This window comes from Etheostoma spectabile, chromosome 13 (genome assembly GCF_008692095.1).
Source record: "Etheostoma spectabile isolate EspeVRDwgs_2016 chromosome 13, UIUC_Espe_1.0, whole genome shotgun sequence".
In the NCBI taxonomy this organism is placed as follows: Eukaryota; Metazoa; Chordata; class Actinopteri; order Perciformes; family Percidae; genus Etheostoma; species Etheostoma spectabile.
Genome location: NC_045745.1, coordinates 22,994,983 through 23,015,391, shown reverse-complemented (window position 1 = coordinate 23,015,391; position 20,409 = coordinate 22,994,983). Strand labels below are relative to the sequence as shown.

Below are 20,409 nucleotides of genomic sequence, written 5' to 3'. Positions count from 1 at the left end.
GGGCACCAGGCTGGAAGTCAACAGGAGGCCCTGGGAGATAAATAAGCCTACATTAACATTGCTATGGAAAGAAACATGACTTAATGCCCTAAATGTAAACATTGTTATAGTATAAATATGTTCTTTTCTTTGACAAATCACACTGGTCAAACACATATCAAGCCATGAGCCCTATTTCTGAAGTCTTAGTTATAATTCTACAATTTGTTTCATGTGCACAGCTGTGATTTAGTGTTGACCGAAGAAAAGATAAACCTAACACCACACACATTTTAATACTGCACCATAAAACACGTTCTTAAAAGGAAGCAAGTAGTTTACTGGAAGACACACGGCAAGCCTTCTAACACTAAACATAGATTCATTTATTACACATTACATTTTACCTGTAATTTCTCTCCTCAATGATGATGGGCTTAAATCTACTTCAATAAATTACAAACAAAACAGAGTTGCAGTTTATATTCCGGCAGGCAAAGGCTGGAGCCATAGCTGATTATTGAACACTGCTTTTAGTTAACTGATTCCAGGTGTGTGTCTTGCTCCACAAATGATATTTACCATGTGATGGTCGGGAGGGTTGTACTCCACGACTAGGCCTGCTGGGGGCGGTAGGTTCTCCGTGGGTGGGGGAAGGACAGGGACTACTGCGGGGGGAGGGGAGAGGGGAGGATCCAGGGCCAGAGCCTGCTCCAGGCTGAAGGTGCTGGGGAAGGATCTCCTCCACTTCCTCATCCACATCACCTAGTAAAGGCGACAAGATAAATTCATGTACTTGAAACTGGTAGTCCATCCAGCTTTCTCTATATCAGTTATGGCAAAAAACTGAAATTTTTATTCATTTGAAACATTTTGAGGATAAGAATTGGATTTGCTTGAGTGGTCATCCCTCACCTTCCATTTCGTAATCATCATCGCCCATGTCCGTGTCCTCAGCCAGCAAGGTGGAGCTGGCAGAGGTGGGGATGCTTCCACAGATCCTATCTACACTCATCTCATCCTCTAGACTCTTGATCCAACCTGGACTCTTCAGACGGATGTCCAACATCTTATCAAGGACCTACGATGTTACAAAAAGACATACAAGAGAGAAGTAAATCTTGGTTACCAGGAATACAATTGAGGAAAAAAATGCTTAAAAAAATGCACAGTGGTGATTAAAACTATGATTAAACAATAGATATGGAAACACATTTATAATGTACACACACACACACACACACACACTATATATATATATATATACGTATATATATATATAAAATGTAATCAGTGACGACTTACAGTGGATGCGCTGAGAGACAGAGCAGCAAGAGCAGAGTAACCTTCCAGGAAAGTCACCCACATCTTCTCCTCAACAAACCTGCATAAACAAGGACACTGTCAATGCAGTCTCACTGTCTGCAGGTGATACTAGTCTGTCTATGTGTGGCAGGATGTCAGGCTCACCTGATGAGGATGACCTCTCCAAAATTAGCAAACTTGTCCAGCAGCTCGTCTATGAGTGCGTCGTCAAAGTAGTCATCAGGGCCGGAAGAGCAGAGGGAAACCAGGATGGTGCCGTCTGGAGGCCCCTGCAGGGCAATGACTTCTTTGTAGACCTGGTGCCGCGCGTCCGGGTCGACCTCCAGGATGTCCACATCTATTATCGACACCACGGGCCTTAAGGAAGACAGGAGACCTTGAGGACGGTGATATTTGACTAAAGACAAACACCATATACTTGTTTTCACTTGACAACACAGGCGTGACACAAGATGGAAATGCAACAATTTTTATTGCTATAGGTGAAACTCATCAAAAAATATCAATTTGCTCCATTCATACAGATAGATCTTGTTAATTACCTGTGGTCTGAGGTCTTAAGCTCAGCCCTGCCGTAGTACTTCAGAGTCCCAGGGCTCCAGGGGTTGTCTGGATCGTCCACATTGTCCCCAGAAGTAGAAGCTGCCCCTACTACATTCATCTCCTCAGCTGCAAAACATGCACAAATGCAATAATAAGACCATATTTTTGCCAGTGCTGTAATGTAGTCTTCAGTCACAAGGTCTGAGATGTAGAGAGAAGATCTGGGTTGGTTAGACTTCTCTGCAGTGTTTTTGCATCTTACCTGTTTTGCTAAAGTTCCACTTCCTCCTCTTCCAGAGTATGCGGTCAGTCCACGCTGGTGTGCGGCACTTCTCACTGGTGTCGTAATCTTCTGAGAAGAGGTCATACTTATAGGTGGGAGCAAAATCTATCTTCCCCTCGATAAAACCTCGGAAAACCTGTTGATGAGGTATCTGCATTAGTACAGGCAGTTCCTGTTGAGAGGAAGTGAAAGTTATCAGTGCTGTAACATGCACATGTGCTATAAGTCATACCAAACCCGCATTCTTCTGGTCCAACAACTGGTCCCCAGCTGTCAAGGCATCCCAGTTCTGCTGTTTGATTAGTTCTTTTACTTCCTCATTGGGCAGACTGATTCGATAGTTAAAGTCTCCACACCAGAAAATGTAGTCATGCGAGTACAGTAGACGACCCTGGCAAGGACAAGACAGATGCGGTTATTTTTACGTTATGCAAAAATGTGTTTGTAAAAATGCTTGTTAATGGCATGGTTCATACCATGGGGAACGTGAGTCTGCGTGTGATCTCATTGTAGTCGTCGTTCCTCTCCTTGACCTGTGACTGGCCAGCAGCAAAGTGGGAGCAGACGAAGCAGATGCTGGTGGTGTGGAAGAGCAGGCGGATGGCCACGCCTCCTTTATTGCCTGTAGCCCCACCCATACCAGTTTTTACAGTATCTACAGCAACATCCCTGCAAATGTATTGAATGACAAGTTTACATTTGTCACCAAAACTGTGATTTATGACATATTTTAAATATATAGTATGTCTCTGGTGAGAATATGTCCAGTTCATACCTGATGAAAGGTGCGTGCTGTGGGCGGATGAAAACAAACAGACAAACTCCGACCAGCTGCTCGGAAGCAAGCAGAACATACTTGTGGTCCCGCGATATGTTTTTTTGGAGCTCTGCTGCCCATAGTTTCTGGTTTGTAGTGCTGAGACAAAAACAGAAAAATGTACAGTAAAAACAAATATACCACCCAGACAACCCAGAAACATAAATTGAGGGAGAGGAAAATTAACATTTTATTATGTTAAATTTTAAGATGACACAATCCACTTAGTTTCTCCTCAAGATATATAGCCAAAAGAATTCACATCTGGATAAGTGATATAAGCCTTGTCGGCTCAGGCCAAAGCAGTCCAGCTCAGCTAAATCATCTTATTATGTCAGGGGAAAATTCTGGCTCTGCAAAAACATTATAGCCACCTTTTCAGGATTTTACATACTGTATGTTCAATACCCTTTTTAATGTAATTAATGCAATTTAATATTTCATAACTTTATTTTTTTTCTGCATATACTAGCTAAAGAGTAGGCTGTATGGAGCTCATCTCCTATCTAGCCTAAAGGTATAAACAAGCAGACATTTATCGGAGGCTGGAATCTTGCACACATACCTCGCACTGACAATATTGCCAGCATTCAGTTCAACCATTTCCTCAAAACCAATGGCAAAGATATCTATGGGGTTGGCTTTGCTGTCTGTAAAGAGAAAAAATAAAAAAAATTCAATCAAGTGTCTAATAAAAAAAACAACATATTTTAACATAAAACTTAGCTAAGTAGATACACTGTTAAGGTATACTGTAGATTTATCTATACCAGTCACTTTTTTAAGTAGTTATTTTGCCCAGCCAAGAAACAGTCCCCTTTAAACCACACAACATACAAAGGAGATATAACATGTTTAACAGTGAGCTTTAGCCGGTAGCTGGATTTATTACCTTCTGACAGAGCCAGGATAGCCGTTTGCCCCATTTCCACTTTTTATGCTAAGCTAAGTTAACTGGCTGTAGCTTTATATTTAGAGTTCAGACATGAGAGTGGTACTGCTCTTTTCATCCAATTCTTGGCAGAAAAGCAAATAACCATATTACCCAAAATGTCAAACTACTCTTTTCACCTAACAACTAGGAGCAGCCCAATGAAACAAAAATATCAGACATGTAGAGTGCAGAGAAATACTGACACTGACATACCCTGGAACTCAGGATGCCCTGCCTTCTTTGGAGCATCTAACAGCCAGTCGTTGAGTGTCTGGTTGCGGAAAGCAATGCTGCGAAACTGTTTACCCCCGTTGACATTCCAGGTCCCGACACACACCCGGATCTTCTTGGGCCTTGTGTATTTATGGTGGTTCTGACACATTCCAAGCAATACTCTTGGGGAGGCTTTAGAAAGGAGGAGAGTAGGATTAGAGTGTAAAATGGTTAAGTATGTGTGTGTCTGCAGGAAAGGGTGGCATACAGGGAAACAAAACAAAAAAGGGAAAGGTCTTATCAAAACCAATGGGAGAACATCCAAATGAACAATGTTCTAAAACATAGAGCGTGGGAGAAAGGATACAAACTAGAACTCTTGTTGAAATACAGATAACATTCAAATAATCAACCTTGGTATTGGTTTATTTCTGTCTATAAATGTCAACTTAGTGGTGTTACATTTCATTGCAAAATTTAGCATGCTCTTTCTTTGAACCACTATTGCAAAAGACTGATGATATGGAACAGACAGAGGGTTAAACCACTACAAACATTGGATCATAAATCAATGAACAATAATGAGAAGCAAACACAAATGATAGGACAACTATATGACGGGAAGGATCAAAAGATCCATCCACTGGGGGGCAGTCTGTCAGTTACTATACCTGATTGTAAGACGGGCTCAGTGACTAAGATTGTGTGCATGAGCAGGGGGGAGAGAAGGGAGAGAAGGGCAGGTTAACCAGTGCATCGATAGATAATTTTAGCAGAGTAGTCAGTCAGCATTAATCTAACTAGGACAGAGAGCTGGCCCATAGAGATTAGACTTGATGTGGTGCAAACCCTTCTTTTGCACATAGTAGCTTCTGACTAACAGGGCTATAACAGACACAGGTCAAAACTTGTCAAAAGTATTCAAACAATTCCTCCTGGATGGAGCAGAAAGAAAGTTTTATATATATATATATATATATAAAAAAAAAATCAGCAACATGTAACATGGAACAAACTCTTGCATTCATAACCAAGCATTTGTTAGACTACTCACAAGTACATTTCAGGTAAGAAATGATACGTTCACTCAACCAAAAATTTCATATGTTGTAAACAATTACCATAAAGACTGGAAGTGGTGAGCAGGGCCCGAGCTTTGTCCGCCAAATCACTGTTGAGTGTGGAACCAAGTCTCAGAATGTCTATAGCCTCCTGCTTCGAACTGTCAAAGAAGTTGTTCTGGATGGTCCTTGTCACAGAACGAGCGCCATCTTTTAGCTTCCCCGCCTACAAACAGACATGCAGAAAATTAAAAAACACCTTAATTATTAGCTCTACTCCCACTTGGTTTAAATGTCTGCACTACCCACTCCAACAACAGAAGATCAGAAAAGGTGGAACACATCAGAAAGCAAGTATCCATCCAGGCAATATAGATTTTTGAACTGACCGGGGAGGATCAAAACTTTGAAAGGGCACTGATGGATGTGCAACAGGATTTGATTAAATGCCACATAGCAATACTTTTAAATTGATTCCTCCAAGATCATCCAATCAAGACAGCAGATGTTGCTAGATAGTGTAGGCAACAGTAGGCAATCAGAGATGATGTTGTAGTGGAAAAATGATACTGTAACAAGCAATAGCAATTCTCCTTCTCTTAAACTTAATTTCTGTAGATCAGTAGAGCTCTCCATGGAGCGTTCGAGAGAGACAGTTTGCATCACATGGATAACAATTTTTTTTTTTTTTTAATAAACAGGTCCAATCTATCACATAATCATTAATCATAATATTTTTTTTGCTTTTATTGCCTTTATTGAGAGGACAGATTAAGACAGGGAGAGAGATTGGGAATGACATGCAGAAAAGGGCCGCAGGTCAGAAGTGAACCTGCGGCTGCTGCGACAAGGACTGAGCCTCCGGGCTTCCTAACATGTACATCCTCAACCAGGTGCCCCTATTCATAATCATTTAACCCAGACACTGAAACCAATAATGCACCAGAAATAGGCCCACAGCTCAAAAAACAACAGACTTGTTTCTTAACTTACCACAGAAGTAGAGAGGTCCAAAGGATAGCAGAAAGAGACAGCACACAAAAGTTTAGAAACTAAAGCACACAGCTCTACACACAGAGAGGATCAACTCTATCACTGCATGCACAGTGCACAACTAGACATTATCTTGAGTGCTGTTTATGGTTTAAGATCAATGCAAAAAAGGTAACAATTTAGGTTCCCAGTTCTGTCAACTTACAGGGATTTCCTCTTTACTGCACAGGTGCCAGCATTTGTGCTTTTCTAAAAGTGGATGTTTATATTTTCCCTTCCATTGGCTGCTATGAGCATGCTTAAACTGAGATGCCAACAATGTGTAAGCTGACAGTAGGTTGTGAAGAACAATAGTAAGCCTTTGTGATCCTCTCTCATGCTTTTTTTAAATAGGGCTGAAATATAATTTTTGCCTTAGCTAAAGCTGAAAATCTTTTTTTGTTGTTGTAATTGACCAGTATCAACAAGTGGACATTGTAAAGACATTGTAACAGCAGGCTGACCTAAACCACAAAGTGTTAAAATGAATACAATTTGACAAAATCATGGTACTCCTACATAAAATGCAGCTCTCATGGCATGTTTTTTGTGAAACTGAACTGTTATTTGTGTGCATTTAGTGTGTCCATGTTGTGTACCTTGGCCTTGCCATCGAGAGCACCTGTGCCCGCGTAGATCTTGCTGACAGAGTCTCCATTGGCAGACCACATGGTCCTAAAAACCTCCTGAAACCTGGCCACCAGCTGGGGCTTCTCCGTCAGACCCATTTCCTCCAGCTGCTTTGGCAGCATCTGGTGGGGTGAGGAACAGGGGGGATTAAGACTATAAGCATCACCACTAAAAGCAATCCACTTTGACAGAAGAAATGCAAATCCTACCTCAAGGGCAAAGAAGGCCTGAACACTGTTGGTTCTATCCAGACAGTCCAGGCAGTTAGTTCTAATGGTCCCACCCTGAGTCCTAAAAATACGTTATATAATGTTAAGAAGAATAACAAAAGTGACATTTAATACTACTTTATGCACATTTGTATTTATTTCTCACCTTGCGATGCCCGTCTCTCCAGAGTAGTAGAAGAACCCACACTCTTCCATGAACTTGCTGATGTAGGGTTTAAGGACACTGTGCAGTTTGTCTGCCTTGCCTCCCTTCACATTTTGATGGTAGTCAAAGTTCACCATTTTTACTGCTGTTGCATGCTCTGATGCCTTCAGATGACTCTGAGAGTTACAGAGAAGGGAAGAAGACACAGAAATTCAAACTGAATGCAAAAATGTTGTGCATGCAAGGTGTGTTGCCTGTACCTACAAAGCAAGATTAGTTTGCCTTCATTGATGCAACACCAATGGCTTGAACTCTAAGTAAACCTTTGAATTTAATTTGTATAACATGCAGGTAATGTTTAAGAACTAGGGCTCAGTTGACCTCTGGCAATACTATGGACTTTGCTTCCTTATCGTTCACTCAAATCAACAATTATGGTTTTGACAGCTAACGGACCACAGAGGACCTGCTGCCAGTGTGTTTTGGACAAAGTCTGTTTTGTTAGAAGCATCAGATAAATGTCTTGTAGTGCATGTCAGTGTTAGGGGACAGATACTGGCTCCTCTCACCTGAAAAGCTTTGCTGAGCATGTGTTCTCCTTCCTTACTCCCAAGCAAATTGATGATCACCTGTTTACCATACAACCTCCGCAGTGCTGTGAAGTGTCTGGACAGAACATAATACACTTACATAATAAGCAGTTAAGGCTTAAAATAACATAACAGACTAACAAATGGTTCACCAATATAAGCATTTATCATAAATTATTAAAGTATTCATACTTGGTAGCAATATTTAGGTTTGATTTAAGATCTTGCAGCAGCACACCACCATATCATCTAAACACCTGCTTGGCCCACATCTCACACAATACACTGTTTATTACACAGGAATATAAACCCACTGACAAGCCTTTTGTCACACTTATTTTTATACTGTTACATGTATGATAAAGCAATGCAATGTCTTTGAATGTGACATGACAAAACAACAATGGCAAGTAAATGTGAATTAAAGCCTCACTCACTACTCTGTGCTCACTTTTGATGGAACGGCAGCACCATCCAGCAGAAAAAAATAGCAGACCTAGGCTATACTCTTCTACGGTTACAGAGTTTATAAAAGATGTTTTTGTTGGTCTTACTATCTACGAAATTTCAACAAAGACATATGAGGCTGTCCTTGCAGAAAACTGACTCAATAAAACAGAGGATGAGTCATGAATCCCAATTTGGACAGACACTGAAAAAGACTAGTTTCAGTACAATGTGCTTCTTCTATTTAAAAAAAAAAAAATACAAGTGGTTCACCATCTGGCATGCTTGTCTTGACATGTGCAGGATATTAATAAGCAAAGGGAAACACACACACACACACACACACACACACACACACCACACACACACACACACACCACACACACACACACACACACACACACACACACACACACACACACACACACACACACACACACACACACACACACACACACACACACACACACACACACACACACACACACACACACACACACACACACACACACACACACCGCACAGCTTTATTAGGTACCCCATGCTAGTAACGGGTTGGACCCCTTTTGCCTTCAGAACTGCCTCAATTCTTCGTGGCATAGATTCAACAAAGTTCAACAAGGCTGGAAGCATTCCTCAGGGAGTTTGGTCCATATTGACATGATGGCATCACACAGTTGCCGCAGATTTGTCGGCTGCACATCCATGATGCGAACCTCCCGTTCCACCACATCCCAAAGATGCTCTATTGGATTGAGATCTGGTGACTGTGGAGGCCATTTGAGTACAGCGAACTCATTGTCATGTTCAAGAAACCAGTCTGTGATGATTCCCGCTTTATGAAATGGGCATTATCTGTGAAAGTAGCCATCGGAAGTTGGTACATATGGTCATAAAGGGATGGACACAGGTCAGCAACAATACTCAGGTAGGCTGTGGCGTTGCAACGATGCTCAATTGTACCAAGGGGCCCAAAGAGTGCCAAGAAAATTTCCCCACACCATGACACCACCACACCAGCCTGAACCGTTGATACAAGGCAGGATGGATCCATGCTTTCATGTTGTAGACGCAAATTCTGACCCTACCATCCGACTGTCGCAGCAGAAATCGAGACTCATAGACCAGGCAACGTTTTTCCAATCTTCTATTGTCCAATTCGATGAGCTTGGGCAAATTGTAGTCTCACGTTTCCTGTTCTTAGCTGAAAGGAGTGGCAACCGATGTGGTCTTCTGCTGCTGTAGCCCATCTGCCTCAAAGTTGGACGTACTGTGCGTTCAGAGATGCTCTTCTGCCCACCTTGGTTGTAAGCGGTGGGTATTTGAGTCACTGTTGCCTTCTATCAGCTCGAACCAGTTCGGCCATTCTCCTCGACCTTGGCATCAACAAGGCATTTCCGCCCACAGAACTGCCGCTCACTGGATGTTTTTTCTTTTTCGGACCATTCTCTGTAAACCTAGAGATGGTTGTGCGTGAAAATCCCAGTAGATTAGCAGTTTCTGAAATACTCAGACCAGCCCTTCTGGCACCAACAATCAGCCACGTTCAAAGTCACTCAAATCACCTTTCTTCCCCATACTGATGCTCGGTTTGAACTGCAGGAGATTCTCTTGACCAGTCTACATGCCTAATGCACTGGTTGCCACCATGTGATTGGCTGCTTAGAAATTAAGTGTTAACGAGCAGTTGGACAGGTGTACCTAATAAAGTGGCCGGTGAGTGTATATATATATAAATAAAATGTGTTTCCATATCTATTGTTTAATCTTAAAGTCAATCATAGTTTTAATGATTTAATGATCACTGTATACCTGGTAACCAATATAGAGATAGAGATATATATCTATATCTCAGATCGGTCCACCCTCTAAAGTCTTGAAAACAACCAGAAAGAACCACTGTTGGTCTTCATAGCTTTACAGCATTATGTTGCCTTGAACTGAGTGAACAACATGGCTGCTCTGAGACTGACAGGATGACATAGAAAGTTGATAAGGATGAAACCAGACACGGTACTGTCAGGGGTGTGCCACAGTGATTATCTGTCCTTTAGACGGCCTGGGTTTAGAAACAACGACAATCCATCTGGCTTAAGTGACCCTAAGCAAACTAACAACTCTGAAAGGTGCCTCTTTGTTGCTAACATGGCATCTGTAATGTGTATAACAATAATATATAAATATATTTTAAAGGTTTTAGGTATCAGACTGCAAGCTAATGTGAACATTTAGAAATGACATTATGTTGTGATACCTGCAAACATTGTACTTTTGTAAAGAAACTAGACAAATGTTTCAATCAGTTCTACATAAAAATGTGGAAGAGGCACACATTTATCACTGTCCATCTGGTCTCCAATTCTATTTCTCTAACTCTCAGACTAAAATTTGGAATGATACTACACTGGGAAGACAATTGAAATAACTGATTAAAAAAATAGTCTATCTGGAGCTGAATGCCACGCATAGGGGATGTGCAAAAAGTCAAGGAAGGACATGCAAAGAAACTGTCTGCAATTAATATAAAATACAGATTATTAAAGTTGACAGCTGATCAAGGGCTCCTATTGTGTCCTTTCTCTTCACTGCAATAAACCGGCCTCCGAGGACACACTTCAATTAACATCTCCTTCAAGAGTCTGATCGTAGTGTCTCCTCTGCTTCTCAGAGGAATGGTAATCTGTTGTATGCCACATGAAGCAGCTAAAAACTGCTACACACGAATAATTACCTTTCGAATGCTGGCGCATTTGCCTCAAATCCCCTTGAGAGTTTGACACGATGAGAGCCAACCTGCAGGTCAGGGACAGCAAGAAAAGACAAACACAATGTCCTTCACTAAAAGTCAAATCCTTTAAAAGGAAGTTATGCAAACACACATGCAGATGACCAGGAAACCTGGTGGTGAAGAATGAAGTTGGGATAGGAATTTGGGATAGCATTTGAACAGTGGAAACAAGACCTTTATAGTGGAACCAAGCCATTGGACAACAGCAGCACAGGGAGATTTATTCATACAGAGTCAAAGACACTATGCAGCATTAGAACTTTGTATACATTTTTTTCCTTTTGCCTCTCTGCTTACTTTTAGTCTCACTAATTCTGCTATGTATTCCCTCATTTTGAGAATATCACTGAATCACGAGAAATACCAAAGAGCCTTACAGAGAGGTAAAGGCAGACATGACCACACCTTGACAGGCTGAGGTGCAAATGTGCGTCTGTCACACAGAAAATCGATTTACTCTGCACTGCACTGGTCCCCACTTGTTCCCTTGTAGTTCCCAATGCATCAGTGTCTGCCTGTGCTTAAACATCAACTTTTGATTATCTTCTCTTGCTTGAAAAAAAATCTTTTCCTGCCTCTAATGGCTTGTCATCAACAACACAAAATCATATATCATCATCCCTCCTGCACCATTCAGTTTCTGCCTCCTCTTTTTCCTACTGGTCACTTAATTCAAGTGACAAACACACCAGTCAATCATTATTACCACTGCATTTTATCTCCAGACATGATCTGCTTATGTATGTATGTATGTATGTGCCTATTTTGGCTAGGTCTGTGTTTGGCAGGGCTAGACATTTTACTCCATGCTGCTGCCATTTTGTCATTCCACTCTCTAGTGCTGTGCAGGTATATGCATATTTAATAACTTCCTGAAAAGCATTTGAAATGACTTAGGTTACAGCTGTACACCTCAGAGCTTTAGGAGGGTAATACATCTACGAGTGGTAGTCCTCCCTGGAACTCTCTTAGTGTAAAGCCTAAGAATAAATCATATTCCTGAGAAATTGGAGGAAGAGTAATGGGAAGAGTAAAAAGCGCCCTGAGATTTGTGATAGTTTTGACAGTACACCTCATCAAACCCCTATTACTTAGTAGGAGAACTAGCAAAAAAAAACATATCCTCAACAACCAAATGTGAAATTTAACAACACGTATATGCTCCACTGCTGCAGCACTCTGGCTCACCATCTGATAACCATCTGATAACCTGGATTACGTCTCATCATCATCATCACACAGCGGGGTAAGGACTAAGAGTAACTCAAAAACTAAAGGGCTACAGGGAAAGCTAACAACTAGGCCTCAAACTCTAATTGCGGGTGACTTTGCTGCAAGAGATGTAAAAAAGCATGTGCAGAAAAAACACCAAAATACTCTGCTTTCCCAAAGTCGTGGTCTCTGACTTGGCAGATATAATCCTGCATATCGTGGGAAACTGGGAAAAAACATCATACTGCATGTAGGGTCAACAGTATGAAGTGCTGACACAGGACTTTATTGATCTGATGAACAGTCATCTCTTTGAATGCTGTTATCAGTGGCCCTCTACCGCACAGAACAGGAGTTGAGAGATTCTGCAGATTATTGGCACTGAACACATGGCTCATGCCTTTTATCTGCATGAACCATCCACTCAGTGTATTTCATTGTCAATTTTAATGATTTCTGGGACCAGAAACAGCTTTTTAAAGGCTCATTAAAAAATCAGAAGTTAAGGTGTTCACCTCAAACCTATTTTACTTTTGAGTTTCCCATCGGTTCCCTCTGCTGAGGACACAAGACAAGAGGAATCTAAGCTAGAGGAAGAACAAACAACGCAGCAGAGATCCACCTCATCTGACGAGAGCTTTGAGCATGGAAGACGTCAAAGCCAAGACAAGGAATCTCATACCCCCTCACCAACGGAATGGTTTGTGTCTGTAGGTAATGACACATCTGAGCAGACAAATATGACATGCAGAGTTTCCTAAGGATCCATTCTGGGGCCTCTTTTGTTTAACATCTACATGCTTCCAGCGGCTCAGATTATGGGAATTCATCAACAAAATAAGTTACCAGAATTATGTGGACAACACACAAATTTACATAACTATATCACCATCTACCTTCATTTTTCAGTGTAATGCTAATTTAGAATGCTGGTTTTAATTGCTCTATACTGTTTTTATGCAAAGGATAAAAAAAACCTCTTATTCTAATATCTTACTCCAACACAGGGTTACATATTTCATGGCACTTACCGTAAACTTGTCCTTGATTTAAAAGACTGTTAGTTGACTATTAATCTTAAAAAGTACCTCAACCAATTCATTAAATATTTGAATCTGTAATTGATTGATTAGATGTTTGAATGCAGTCATTATTAAGAATGTTTTCAAAGCTGATGCTTCTTATAGTACAGTACAAAGCATACTTGTGAATAATATTGTGATGCCAAGTGTGATCATTTTTCACTAATAAATAACTAAACTTATTCCATTTATGGCTCTTTGCCTGAAACAACCATGACAAAAATTATTAACAACCAGAACTCCAACAACTAATTTACTAAGTTTGCTTTCACACCTACCTCATTTGGTCCGTTAGAAACAAACCCTGGAGCGTTTGGTCAGACAGTCCGGTTCGGTTGGTTTAGGCAGGTGTAAAAACTCATCCGAACTCTGGTGCCCATCAAACAAATAATATCTGGTCCACTTGAAAACGGGGATCTCGGTTATCTTCGATGTGAACTAGAGTTTGGTTCACTTTAGGTGAGAGCGCGAGCTGATCCAAATGGTGAACCATTTATTAGCCAGCAATTCCAACCTCGCACACAATTTACGGATTTGAACTGTATATGATTTAAGCAATGATAACTTTCAGATCCATAAGCTGTTCTGATCACACTTTGTTGATCGTCTGTGAGTTTTGGATATTCCATCCTATAAACAAGCAACCGTTTCCACCGCGTGACCCAGTGTTTGGTGCATTTGACAAAGTGCAGTGTGAAAGCAAACCAAACCAAATGCAAAATGCAACAATGTTGCAATTTCACCCCCGAGTCGCACCAAGTGCACCAAACTGCTGTATCAGTGTGAAAGCCACTTAAGATGAGGTAGCAGCCCTATCACTTTACTTATTAACATCTTTTGCAGCAGGGTTTTATGACACTACACTACAATTATGATTTAGAGACTAATCAACCACTATTTCTAATGTAAACTTACTGTAGAAAGATTAATAACTCTTCTTCTGGATTAAACTAAAATAAACTATCCTCCAAGGAATGAATAAGAGAGTATGGGGAGAAGAAAGCAAGCATAAAAAAGCCACAATTGGTAGAGGGGACTAAGATAAAACAGTTCTTTAAAAGCAGGAAGATTACAGTTCTGTCTGAAAACAACCCCGAGCCCACTACCCTGTATTTTGACCAAACCATAGACACTGTGGACTGAAAAGGTGTATAATATGGTCCTGGTTTTTCTCTGCCCTCTAAGATATTTAGCAGCTCATTCTTCTATATTGTCAATTGACACCTATCCAGTTTACTGGGGGGAAATCAGCAGACTAAGTAAAAAAGGTTTGGGGTAGGGGATGTTTTCAGACCAAGCTCTCACCTGACCAATGAAGTCTGGGAGCTGAGGAAAACAGAAAAATGCCCTTTACTAACCACTATTTCTATCATTAATCTCCCCCAAGTCTGATCTAATCCACCAGTCTGTGCAATGTCAGGACAAGGGCAAGAGAATCCCAGTGAGGTTGTTTATAGTGTGCATTTAATAGGTGAGCCTAGTTCCTGCTTGAGATCTCCAAAATGGCTTTTCCTGAGGTCACATACTACATGAACACCATAACTGGGTATGAAACCTGGATACATATTCATGATTGGATTGCCTTGGTTTTCACCGCTGGCCTTTGGCAGTGCACAGAGAAAGCCCTATCTGCAAAATGAAAGCGCCAGCACCAGCAAGAGTCAAAACAAAAAGAAGGTTATACCAGGTGGGGGTTCTCATCCGTGCCTTTAGGGTGCCGATTCTCATTCAGGTGCAACAAAACACCCTTAATGCTCTTTTTCTGAACACAGCAGCATGGATAAAATGTGTTAAAACTAGGATAAAAGTTCCCCGTGTAATTACAAGGAGATGTTTCATTCCCCACAAATGCCAAATACAATGTATTTTAATCAAAGTGTTTTTCTTGTTTTGCAAGAGCTCCACATAGGAGTGGTAGCAGAGTTTCAGTGTACACTTACAATGTGCAATTAACTGAGACTAAAGAAGCCTCATCTACAACTGCAGCATTTACAAAATTGGCAGGACTTTAACATAAACATGAAGGCTGTTATATAATTTTCATATAACGTGGCTTAATATATGAAAACCTCACAATTACAATTCTTGGCTGTCTGTATAGAATAAGTTTAGTTTCCATTACCTGGATTCCTGGCTGTTCCCAGAAAAGAGGAATGGACCCACGGATTTGTATGAAAGACGAGACTTTGTCCTCCAGGAAAATAACCTGTTCAAAACAAGAGGGATGTTTGGTTACCAGTAATCATATTTGCAATGTGACAAACACAGCTTGTGAAAAGATATGATGTTAAATATTGAATGTATAAAACCTTTAGGAGGATAAAAAGAACAAAAAGGAATATAGCATTTTTAACTTTTAGAAAGTTAATTCTTCTATGAGAGTATAATGCAGAGAGGGAAATGGCATCATATATTAGTGTATGGACAATACCAGCATGTGTGTCTGTGGTCGCTTTATGAGGACACAAGGAAAATGTAAAGGTCAAATCATGTCATTTGTAAAGGGGCTACTTTTTCAGTGGTGTGCTGATGGCATATTGTTGAGGCCCAAATCAATAATCAGCATGACCAAAAGCTCTCAGCATTACAGGGGCTGGCCAAAATAACCAGAACACCTGACAATACATTATAATCCAGAATCAAAACCCTGCAAACCACTACACATCTGAAGATTCTATTTTATTCAATTTCTATTCAGACTTTGACAAAATGCCACTACGATAATTTTTGAGGCAGCAAATAATGGTGGTTTTACTGCATTTCCTTGTATTGCAACTGTAACTGTCTCTGTCCAGCCTATAAAGTAGACCAAGGGAAAATGCAAATTGAGTATTTTTCCACAATGAGAGCTGAGAAGTAAGCTTGTGTATTCAAATATACAGCCAATGTGTCTACAGACAATGTGCTGACTCAGCAATAAAAACCAAATAATTAAAAAGAATTACAGAATGTTACATATGCATCTATAATTATAATTGTTGAACAATTTTATTCTATAGTGAAAGCATAACATGCTGGAACAACAGTGTTTCACTACAAGGCTGCACCAGAGGCCTGTACTATGAAGCAAGATTTGGTGCTAATGAGCTAACCTTGCGTCACCGTTCTTAGAAGATAAGCTGTACCTCGGTGTGAAGAGAGACAGAGAGAGGTGCGCTATATTTAGTATAATATTATAATAATATAATAATAATTATAATATTTAGAGAGCGACAACCCGGTCAACATTCCCTAATGGGTATTTTTATGAAAGCTATAGAGTTTCAGCGGAGGGAATTACGTATAGGCTACTTGTCGGCTTCTTGAGCCGTGTGGTGTCAGTGCGGAGATTGGTTTGAATTATGTTTTTGTATTTTTAATTTGCTCCCACAATCGCTTCCCACTGCTAGCGTTGCAACTAAAATAAAAGGCTAAAGCAACGAAAAAAGTACAAGTGCAATTATGGTCTAATCTTGTGCCTGACTGATGAGGAAGTGATATTGATCAGCTATTTTTTAGCCAGCTTTCCAGTTTTAAGAAGCAGCAACTGTATTGTGTTTTGCCTGTAAACCGTGTCTGTGTTCTTCATATTTATGTAGAATTATAATTTACTCCTTTTATTTAAAATATGAGGCTCTGGTAAATTTTTGCGAATGGTCACACTGTGCAAACACCACCTCTTTTATTTGAACGCGCCCGTTGCTGGATTGGGAAACCCTGGGTTGATTGAACTACTCAACCACCATCGTGACACAGCTTGTGCGGGACAGCGGCTGTTAAGTTAGGTGCACCGAGTAACTGAAATAAATCCAGGGCATGTTGATCTTAATTCTTGGTACAAGCCTCAGGTTTGCTCCTCAACAGTCAATATTTAAACAAGACTGTATTAACCAAGGTCATGTGCACAGAGCATATAGAAACTGATGCAACTACAGTACCAAACAGATTTTTAATCAGCAACTTTTATCATCTACACCTTTCAAACAGGAAAAGAGATTTAATTAAACTGATGAGTCACCTGTTCAGTCTCCACAAAGTTGGCCACCTGTCCGTCGTCATTTGTACCTCGGACATTGAATCGCGTGCCGGCTCGCTCAGAGCTGAGGCGGGAGAAGGTGCAAGCCTTTGCCTGTTTGTGCCCTGCATATATGGTCCTGATCTCCACACCACCACACATCAGCCTCAACAGCCAGTCATCACAGTTTACTCCGTAGTGTTTCAGGTGCAGGTGCAGAGATTGGTTCCTTTTGATTAATCAAAACACACACAACAGTGAACACACAAACCTATTCAGTGTGAACAGTACATTTTCACATCTTAGTTGCAAATCACAGATTCAGAAGAAACTATTTTACCAGAAGAACTGTTCAGATTGCAGAATACATATTTAGTTTGTATCTACTACTTCAGAAATTGCTCAATACCTGCCTACTTCTTGTAACCTCGGTACAGTAAACATTTCATGCTCTTACCAAAAGAAGCGGTTATCTGTAGTGTCCTCTAGGATCCTGCGATGTGCATTGAGACTCAAGTCCATGCTGACTCCAGAGGCAGACCACGCAAAGTAGAAGTGTCCTGAGTTCAGGACTTTTCGTACTTCAGCAATCCGGTCCTCATCTCCTGGATCATTCTTCAGCGATATAAAATCTGTCTGTGTGACCCTGAAAACCTCAGAATCCTGCACCTTCCCCACAGAGCTGCATCCTGTCACAACCACCAGACTGTGAAGCATGGAGTCACCTGCATACGTATGGTGAAAAAAGAAAAGGATGAAGAGACTGGACAATAAATGGTTAATTCAACTTTGGTACCCCACCATAAAAGGAAATCCTCAGCCAGTCAAATCTCAGCCATCTATGAGACTGAGCTTTAATCTTTTACGTGGCTTTTTCCTTTGTTGTGACAACAAGACTATCCAAGGTTTTGTAGAGGTCAGAATAAAGCAGCTTATACATTGAGCAGCAACGGGACTACAAACCAGACGACCATCAGTCAAACAAGAACCTAGGTTCAGGCTGGACTGAATCCAGAAAACTTCTGGAACAAGGAGCAATGAATAAAGAATACGTGTCTGTAGCTTACCCAGGTTTAGGCGAAGGACACCCAGGATGCCATAGGCATCAACAATCTTGGTGTATGTGTTTTTAATGGCCTCCTTTTCTGCCGCCGCTAGAAGACAAAAAAACAAAACAAAGATAAATCTTAGTATTAGGGTTGCAACTAACAATTATTTTCATAGTTCTCTATTAATGGATTAGTTGTTTGATCTATAAAAATGTCAAAACATGGGGGAAAATGTGGATCAGTGTTTCCTCAAAGCCTAAGATGATGTCCTGAATTGTCTTGTGTTTTCTACAACTTAAAAGATATTCAATTTACTGTAACAGAGGAGAGAAGAAACTAGAGAAGATTTCAGAAGCTGGAATCAGAGAAATCTTATTTTATTTTAAATAAATAAATTACTCAAACCGATTATTAAAATACTTGGTGATTAATTTAATAGCTGACAACTAATCGATTCATTGTTGCACCTCTAATTGGTAGTACTCTCCTTTAAATGTAGCCTGTGACTTATTCATAGTACACAATCCTGTCCATGCCTTGACAGTCAATGATATGTCTCTTATAGCTGTATTTCCCTTGTAGCATCCTCATGTAGGAGTTCAGAGTGTTTAAATCATCTCTCACTAAAGTGCAATCAAACAAGACGTCTTACACAGAACAGCAACAGCCCCCGATTCAAACATCAGGCATTCTTCCCTGGTTCTAGTTTCCACTATAACACTGTACGGGGGTGGGTCCAGCTTGTGGTAAATGCGATATCCCTTGCTGAATGCCATTGTTGATCCAAGATGAAAAAACCCAATGTTACGTTACGACCTGGAAACCAAAAAGAATGAACAACAGCATATCAGACAAGAGAGACACTCACAATGAGACACACCATCTGTTATTGTATGACTACTATAGTGTACGATGGTCAATTGATTATTTATGGAGAGGTGACTTATGACGTGGCCATACATGACTCGCTTTTCATAAAGTTTGGTTAAAAATGAATAATTTATGTGTAGCTAATGTTTTGGCTATAAGGACGTTTACATTTTTTTTTTTTAAACCATTCTAAATGCAGGTAATGCATTTTTTGTTTTACCATTTAGAAAAGTCATTACACATTCTTAATTTTATTACACATTATGGGATAGGTGATAACATTACGCGTAAAAACCCAGAAAACTTTCATTGCAAAATCAGAAGACTAACAAACTATCAATTATGGTCATAGCCAAGACCGAAACATATGAAAAACGTATCTGAATATCGCAAGAAACGTTAGCTAGAGATTATGAGCAGCACCAACACTGTAAACTATAACGTTAGGCCGGGGAACTGAAATATCATCCCTCCTGACACGGACAGTCACGACTTTATAATGCAACTGCAGCAGGCGAAGCTAACGCTAACGTTAATATGACCCGCCAGCTAGCTTTAACTCTGGATTTTGTGAGGTGAAGAACCAATTAAAAAAAAACGAAAGAGATACACTGATAAAGTTGTCGTTTACCTATCTAACGTTAATGCTAGCTAGTAACGTTAGCTAAGCTAGCTAAATTAATCACAGGGGTAACGTTAGCGATGATTTGCTAGCTGATGGTATGTTGACGGTGGTAACGTTACGAACGTTACCTGCACGTCCGGGATGATAATATGACATTTACTTTTAATTCATACATTTGACCGACTCAGTCACGTAAAACATAAGTATGTGCATACATTTGAATGTCGGCTCTATTTTTAAGTTAAGGGTTTGATATAAATAAAACAGAGGAAGGGATGAGGATTTCACCTTACCGTCTAGCTAGTGCCCCCGCCGGGTTTCTCCGCTGTCACAACAAAATCCTTCCGTGTTGGCAAAAATGGTACATTCCAACGCAAAGCACGCCTACATCAACGTTACTAACGTTAGTAAAGGTACCGTGTGCTTTTATACAACAGAAGAATTTAGAGTTTGTAAGTAAAGCATTGTATAGCTAAATCCAGTTAACAGTCCATGGATGTATTTCAAATGCACGTTAATATGCAATAAAGAGCCTGCAACAGGAAGTCACAAAATGTTC

General features: G+C 40.4%; 1 protein-coding gene across 1 annotated transcript in view; it reads right to left on the bottom strand.

The window, feature by feature from the left end:
• Positions 1-20,398, bottom strand: part of synj1 (synaptojanin 1) — a 26,344-nt gene extending 5,946 nt beyond the window's left edge. Inside the window, exons 1-25 of the mRNA XM_032533485.1 lie at positions 20,144-20,398; positions 19,008-19,171; positions 18,374-18,460; positions 17,764-18,031; positions 17,310-17,535; positions 15,435-15,518; positions 10,962-11,023; positions 7,763-7,859; positions 7,194-7,369; positions 7,028-7,109; positions 6,788-6,940; positions 5,217-5,382; positions 4,096-4,287; positions 3,514-3,598; positions 2,907-3,047; positions 2,608-2,800; positions 2,364-2,522; positions 2,111-2,267; positions 1,848-1,974; positions 1,450-1,662; positions 1,285-1,363; positions 895-1,060; positions 562-744; positions 387-425; positions 1-30 (exon numbers count right to left, since the gene is read on the bottom strand). The exon at positions 1-30 is cut by the window's left edge and continues 93 nt beyond it. Coding sequence (XP_032389376.1) covers positions 1-30; positions 387-425; positions 562-744; positions 895-1,060; positions 1,285-1,363; positions 1,450-1,662; positions 1,848-1,974; positions 2,111-2,267; positions 2,364-2,522; positions 2,608-2,800; positions 2,907-3,047; positions 3,514-3,598; positions 4,096-4,287; positions 5,217-5,382; positions 6,788-6,940; positions 7,028-7,109; positions 7,194-7,369; positions 7,763-7,859; positions 10,962-11,023; positions 15,435-15,518; positions 17,310-17,535; positions 17,764-18,031; positions 18,374-18,460; positions 19,008-19,131 — 3,289 coding nt within the window. The 5' untranslated portion in view covers positions 19,132-19,171; positions 20,144-20,398. The remainder of the gene's footprint in view (positions 31-386; positions 426-561; positions 745-894; positions 1,061-1,284; positions 1,364-1,449; positions 1,663-1,847; positions 1,975-2,110; positions 2,268-2,363; positions 2,523-2,607; positions 2,801-2,906; positions 3,048-3,513; positions 3,599-4,095; positions 4,288-5,216; positions 5,383-6,787; positions 6,941-7,027; positions 7,110-7,193; positions 7,370-7,762; positions 7,860-10,961; positions 11,024-15,434; positions 15,519-17,309; positions 17,536-17,763; positions 18,032-18,373; positions 18,461-19,007; positions 19,172-20,143) is intronic.
• Positions 20,399-20,409: the final 11 nt, after the last annotated feature.